This window comes from Phoenix dactylifera, chromosome 4 (assembly GCF_051530095.1).
Source record: "Phoenix dactylifera cultivar Ajwa chromosome 4, Ajwa_hap1_PhDact_Kaust_v1.1, whole genome shotgun sequence".
In the NCBI taxonomy this organism is placed as follows: domain Eukaryota; kingdom Viridiplantae; phylum Streptophyta; class Magnoliopsida; order Arecales; family Arecaceae; genus Phoenix; species Phoenix dactylifera.
The window spans coordinates 7,917,962-7,924,721 of record NC_143193.1 but is presented as its reverse complement, the minus strand read 5'-3'; the positions used below and the strand labels follow the sequence as shown (position 1 = coordinate 7,924,721).

Sequence of the window (6,760 nt, the reverse complement as noted above, 5' to 3'; positions counted from 1 at the left end):
AGAGCCAGCGGACACCTCGTCTAGTGGGGACTGGGGTGGACTTCCTAAAATGGCCGTAAGGGCCTCAGTCCTATCCTCGGGGTGTGTAGGAGATACCCCTACTTGGGGAAGATGGAGGATTTGAGCTATGAAATCCTCCAAAATAAATAATGGGACACCCGCTACGGTTCCCTCTATACTCCCATTTCCCCTATGCACGGTTCCATAGAACTCCCTAACTAGACCTGGGTATGTGGGGAGATCTAATGAACACAAGAACTCTAAACCTTGGGTCCTTAACCTCTCTCCTATAGTGAAGCCCTCCCGGGAGAGATAGTCAAAGTTGACGTATCTCCCGGTGGAGACCGCCTTCCCGGCGCACGGTCGCGAGGGAACCGGCCTCGGCGGAGAACGAACCGGAGGTTGTGGCCTCGCGGGATCGTTCCGAGCTTTGGACCGTCGCTCGGCACCGGTCGCGGGTTGGGGCCTCTACCGGCTCGAGACAACCGACTTGCGAGGCATTCTTGACCTAGGGAAGGGGAATGAACCTAAAGGACGGAAGAAGATCGACGGGAAAAACCCTAAGGACGGTTGGAGACGACGTAGGAGACGGCTCTAGGGTTTGTGAACAGTGGCGGCGGTGAATAGAAGTTTTGATTAAACGCTTGGATTAGGGTTAAAAACCCGGATTCCGACCACGAGTCGACTCCTGTAAGTCGCAAGTCGACTCGACCTCGAGTCGACTCCAAAATATGCGCGAGTCGACTCCCCCTAATGCTGTCATCAACCTCGAGTCGACTCCCGTCTATGGGCGAGTCGACTCTCCTTATGCGGCCATCGATCTCGAGTCGACTTCCGTCTATGTGCGAGTCGACTCTCTCGTATGAGCCGACTCTGAAACTTACTCGAGTCGTCTCGAACTCTGGCACGCACCTAAAAATCATGCTATTATCGTACCAAATGATGGACAATCACTAAGTTATGATCTGATTTGATGATCATAGATGCGAAACTCTATATTTAGCACAATCTAATCATCAAAATCAATGAACTAGAAGAGAATATCACTAGGATGGATCAATCACTCCTAATCCTCTCCTAAGCACACTAAATCTCTCTTCACTCAAGGGTTTAGTGAAGATATCAGCTAATTGATCATCAGTGCAAACAAATTGAAGTGTCACATCACCATTCAGTACATGATCTCTTATAAAGTGATGTCTTATCTCAATATGTTTAGTTCTTGAATGCTGAATTGGATTTTTAGTTAGATTAATGGCACTTGTATTATCACAATTAATGGGAATTTTATCTTGTTTAATGCCATAATCTTCCAATTGTTGTTTGATCCACATGATTTGAGCACAACAACTCCCGGCTGCAACATATTCAGCTTCAGCAGTAGATAATGCAACCGAGTTTTGTTTCTTGCTAAACCATGAGATTAAGTTTTCTCATAGGAATTAACATGATCCGCTGGTACTTTTTCTATCAAGTTTACATCCAGCAAAGTCTGAATCTGTGTATCCTATTAAGTTCAGGCTAGATTCTTTAGAATACCATAGACCTATATTTTTTGTTCCTATTAGGTATTTAAAGATTCTCTTGACTGCAATTAGATGAGATTCCTTAGGATTAGACTGATATCTAGCACACATGCATACACTAAACATGATATCAGGTCTACTTGCAGTGAGATACAATAAAGATCCTATCATACCTCTATATAACTTTTGATCTACAGATTTACCTGATTCATCTTGGTTTAATTTGCATGATGAGCTCATGGGTGTGCTGATTGACTTGTTTCCCTCCATATCAAACTTCTTAAGCATCTCCTTGATGTATTTGGCTTGATTGATGAAGATCCCTTCTTCAGATTGTTTGATTTGAAGCCCGAGGAAATAGTTCAGCTCTCCCATCATGCTCATCTCAAACTCACTCTGCATCAAGTCAGCAAATTCTTCGCAGAGGCGATTGTTAGTAGCACCGAAAATAATATCATCAACATAAATCTACACTAATAACATATCTTTGTTTTTCTTCTTTAGAAATAATGTTGTATCTACATTTCTCCTAGAGAACTCATGTTCTAGTAAGAATTTGCTAAGCCTTTCATACCATGCTCTAGGTGCTTGTTTCAAACCATAAAGTGCTTTGTTCAGTTTATACACATGATTAAGGTATTGATGATTCTCAAAACCAGGTGGTTGTTCTACATACACCTCCTCACTAATATACCCATTTAAAAATGCACTTTTTACATCCATTTGAAATAACTTGAAATTCTTAGAGCATGCAAATGCTAATAATAATCTAATTGCCTCGAGTCTAGCTACAGGAGCAAAGGTTTCATCAAAATCTATACCTTCTTCTTGATTATACCCCTTTGCTACTAGTCTAGCCTTATTCCTTATTACAATTCCATTTTCATCAAGTTTGTTTTTATATATCCATTTGGTACCTATAGTTGAATATTCAGAAGGTTGCTCAACTAGATTCCATACCTTGTTTCTAGTAAATTGGTTTAATTCTTCTTGCATTGCATTTATCCAATTTACATCTTTTTCAGCTTCTTCTATGTGTTTGGGCTCAAAATGTAAGACAAAAGCTAGATGATTATTTAAGTTCCTAAGGGAAGCTCTAGTCCTAACAGGTTGAGATGGATCATCTAAAATTAATTCCTTAGAATGCCCGTGAGCATACTTCCAAGCCTTAGTCAACTCATGATCCATAATAGCCTCTTGACTTGATGATGCATTTCTAAGTAATTTTTGTTCATTATCTTGTAATGTCATCTCATCAATCTTTTCTTCAAGAATTTCAGCATCATCATCAAGATTAACTTTCTTACTAGAAGAGGTATCACTAGAATCATCAAAAACAACATGTATAGATTCTTCTATAACTAGGGTTCTTTTATTGAATACTCTATAGGCTTTACTAGTTGTAGAGTACCCCAAAAATATACCCTCATCAGATTTGGAGTCAAATTTTTCTAGATTATCTTTTCCATTATTATGAACAAAACACCTACATCCAAAGACATGAAAATAGTTCACTTTTGTTTTTCTGTTTTTCCAAAGTTCATAAGGTATTTTCTTTATAATGGGTCTCAATAAAACTCTATTTAATATATGACAAGAGGTATTGATGGCTTCTCCCCAAAAGTACTTAGGGAGGTTACTTTCACATAACATGGTTCTAGCCATTTTCTCTAGAGTTCTATTTTTCCTTTCCACAACTCCATTTTGTTGTGGTGTCCTAGGTGCAGAAAAATTATGAGTTATCCCCTTTTTACTATAAAACTCATCAAATAAGTGATTTTCAAATTCAGTTCCATGGTCACTTCTAATAGCTATGACTGAAGTATCTCTAGCATTTGTTACTTCCTTATGAAATTTCTTAAAGACTGAAAATGCTTGATCTTTATGAGCTAAGAACATGACCCAAGTGTATCTAGAATAATCATCTACAATAACTAGACCATATTTATTTCCACCTAGACTTGTGGTTCTAGTTGGTCCGAATAGATCCATGTGTAGTAGTTCTAGAGGTCTAGAGGTAGAGACACAACTTATTGATTTAAAGGAGTTTCTTGATTGTTTGCCATATTGACAAGCTCCACATATTTTATTCTTTTCAAACTTTAGTTTTGGCAAACCTATCACGGAATCTCTTTTAACTAGCTTTGATATTGTGTCCATGCTTGCATGACCTAACTTACGGTGCCATAACCAACTAGCATCATTATCCTTAGTTTCATTAACAACTAAACATGGGTTATGTTTGGCAAGATCCTCAAGGTCTACTACATACACATTCCCACGTCTTATTCCTTTAAAAACTAAACTATTGTCATTTGAGTTGGTTATGATGCATAAGGTTGGTTTGAACAAAACATCAAAACCTCTATCATACAATTGACTAATGCTAAGTAAATTATGCTTAAGACCATCAACATATCGAACATTATCAATAAAGGTTGAAGGGGTAATTTGTACTTTACCTATACCAATGATGTGATCTTGGTTATTGTCTCCAAAAGTCACAGCACCTCCCTTCTTAGCTTCAAAGGTGAAGAATTGATCCTTGTCACCCGTCATGTGTCTTGAGAAGCCACTATCCAAGTACCAATAATTTTTGTCGACCTTGGCTGCAAGACACTCCTACACAAGCAAGTCATACAATTTTAGGTACCCAAGTTTTCTTGGATCCTTCATGGTTAGTAATGTTGGTTCCTTTTGGAACCCAAACCCTTTTAATTCTTCTTTTAGTTTTTTCTTTTCTATAATCACACACATTTGCTTTATGTCCTAATGTTCCACAGCAAAAACATGTTATTTTCTTAGTTTTACTTTCGCCAGCTTTAACAAAGAAATTACTAAGGAGTTTTTGCTTATTTTTAGGTTTATACCCTAAACCAGCTCTATTGAATACAGCTCATTGATTATTAAGTATCATCTCTAATTTTTCTGAGCTATATGTAAATTTTTCTACAAAAGGTTTGTACTTTTCAAGTTCTAGTGTCAATTTTTGTTTTTCTGTTTTTAGATTATTTAGGTCTTTTATGAGACTCTCTTTTATAATATGATTATTGTTTTTAAGTTCTAATATTTCTTTATTCAGCCTATCGTTATCTTTAGTTAAGGTATTAGTCTTTTGAATTAAGATTTGATTGCTTGTCTTAAGTTCTGAATTTTCTTTAACAATAATATCTTTTTCCTTAACTAATGTATCATACTTACGGAGGTGAGTTTGGTTAGTTAGTTTTAATTCTTTGTTTTTAAGGTTTATTGTCTTGTACTCATCCATTAATTCATTGAAGGCATCATATAATTCATCGAAAGTAAACTCTAAATGTGTTCCGGATGTTACCTCATTGTCGTTAGCCATAAAACACAGATTGGCCTTTTCTTCTTGTTCTTCATCCGATAATGATGATGATGTGTCGGAGTCCGATAGGGTGGAGACGAGGACTTTCTTCTTCTTGTACTTGCTCCACTTCTTCAGCAAAGGACACTCAGCTCTGAAGTGCCCCGGCTTTTTACACTCATAACATCCAATCCCCTCATTTTCTCTTTCCTTACCTTTATCCTTGTGATAGGAATTTGAGGGGCATCTCCTTTGATGTGAGGACTTCTTTCGGTTGATGAATCTTCTGAACTTACGCACGAGAAGAGCCTCATCATCATCTCCCTCATTGTCTTCCTCTTCACTGCTGCTGCTGCAAGATAAGTCTTTATTAGTAGAAACAGATTTGAGGGCTATTACCTTTTTCTTGTGGGAGGACTCTTCTTCGCTGTGTTGTTTCATTGTGAGCTCGTGCGTCATTAGGGATCCAAGAAGCTCCTCAAGTGGAAGCTTGTTCAAGTCCTTGGCTTCTTGGATTGCCATCACCTTGGCTTCCCATGACCTTGGTAGACAGCGAAGAATCTTCCTGACAAGCTCACTGTTAGTATAATTTTTGCCAAGGCTTTTTAGGCCATTGACAATGTCAGTAAATCTAGTGAACATGCAAGTGATTGTTTTATTAGAATCCATCTTAAATAATTCATACTTATGAACTAATATATTTATTTTGGATTCTTTGACTTAATTCGTGCCCTCATGGGTTACTTCAAGTCTATCCCAAATCTCTTTTGCAGAATTGCAAGTAGAGACTCTATTGAATTCATTTCTATCTAATGCACAGTAAAGCACATTCATTGCTTTGGCATTGAGTTGTGCCTTCCTAAAGTCATTGTCATTCCAATCCTTTTCAAGTTTGGGTACAGTGACACCCTCTACATAGATGGACGGGATGTATGGTCCATTTAGTATAATGGTCCACATCTCATAGTCTTGGGCTTGGATAAATATTCTCATCCTAGCCTTCCAATATGAGTAGTCGGATCCATTAAAGAAAGGGAGTCTTTGGGTGGACTGTCCCTCAATGTGGGAAGATCCAAATGGGGTTGTCATTTTGATCTTTTACTCTTTGGGTAAAAGAGTTCAGACTCTGATACCACTTGTTGCCCAGATAGACAACCCAAGAGGGGGGGTGAATTGGGTTTTAAAATTATTATTGCAATTAAAACGTTTGTGGATAACTAATTAATACTTTTTGCAAGTTAATTAATTAGATGCTATGTGCAGTGAATGAAATGAAAGTACAAGACAATAATGCAATCACAAACACAAGGATTTTATAGTGGTTTGGAGCTAACCCTTGCTCCTACGTCCACTCCCCAAGCCTCACTTGGGAATTCACTATAACCCCTCGGATTACAGCCGGTTGTTTTACAAGCTCACAACCCAACTTGTTGTTTTACGAGGTCACAACGAACTCGGTCGGTTTTTCCTGGCTCACCGACTAGAACCGTCCGATTGTTTTCTCGGGACCACAATCAAACCCTTACATGTTGGTTTCAACCTAGGCTCACCAACAACCTATACACCCTTGATTCAATCCCCCGATTGAATCAAGTAAGGACCAAATGGAAAGGAGGAACAAAGAGAAAAATACAGCTTCTAAGAAAGCAGATATTCAACAATATAAACAATAGAGAAGTTAAGAGCCCTCAAACTATTTTATGACGATGTAGAGGAGGGCTTCTCGAACTTTGGGTCTCCTCTTGAACGTCTTGAAGACTTGAAGGGAGAAGAAAACTTCTTTAATGCTGGGAAGAGTAGGTTGAATGGAGTTAATGGCTCTCTTCCTTCTTTTTCGTTGAAATCTCTTTGGCAGATGAAGTTATTGTGTTTTCTTTGAAAGAAATGTTACTTCTCTACCTTGCTA

At 38.2% G+C, this 6,760-nt stretch overlaps 1 protein-coding gene across 1 annotated transcript; it reads right to left on the bottom strand.

Moving 5' to 3' along the window:
* Positions 1-609: 609 nt before the first annotated feature.
* Positions 610-6,295, bottom strand: LOC149753630 (uncharacterized). Its single transcript, XM_089930082.1, has 3 exons — positions 4,858-6,295; positions 3,989-4,148; positions 610-1,942 (listed from the first exon to the last, which is right to left on the bottom strand). Exons 1-3 carry the CDS (start codon positions 5,521-5,523, stop codon positions 1,443-1,445), a joined length of 1,326 nt encoding a protein of 441 aa, XP_089786208.1. The 5' UTR covers positions 5,524-6,295; the 3' UTR covers positions 610-1,442.
* Positions 6,296-6,760: the final 465 nt, after the last annotated feature.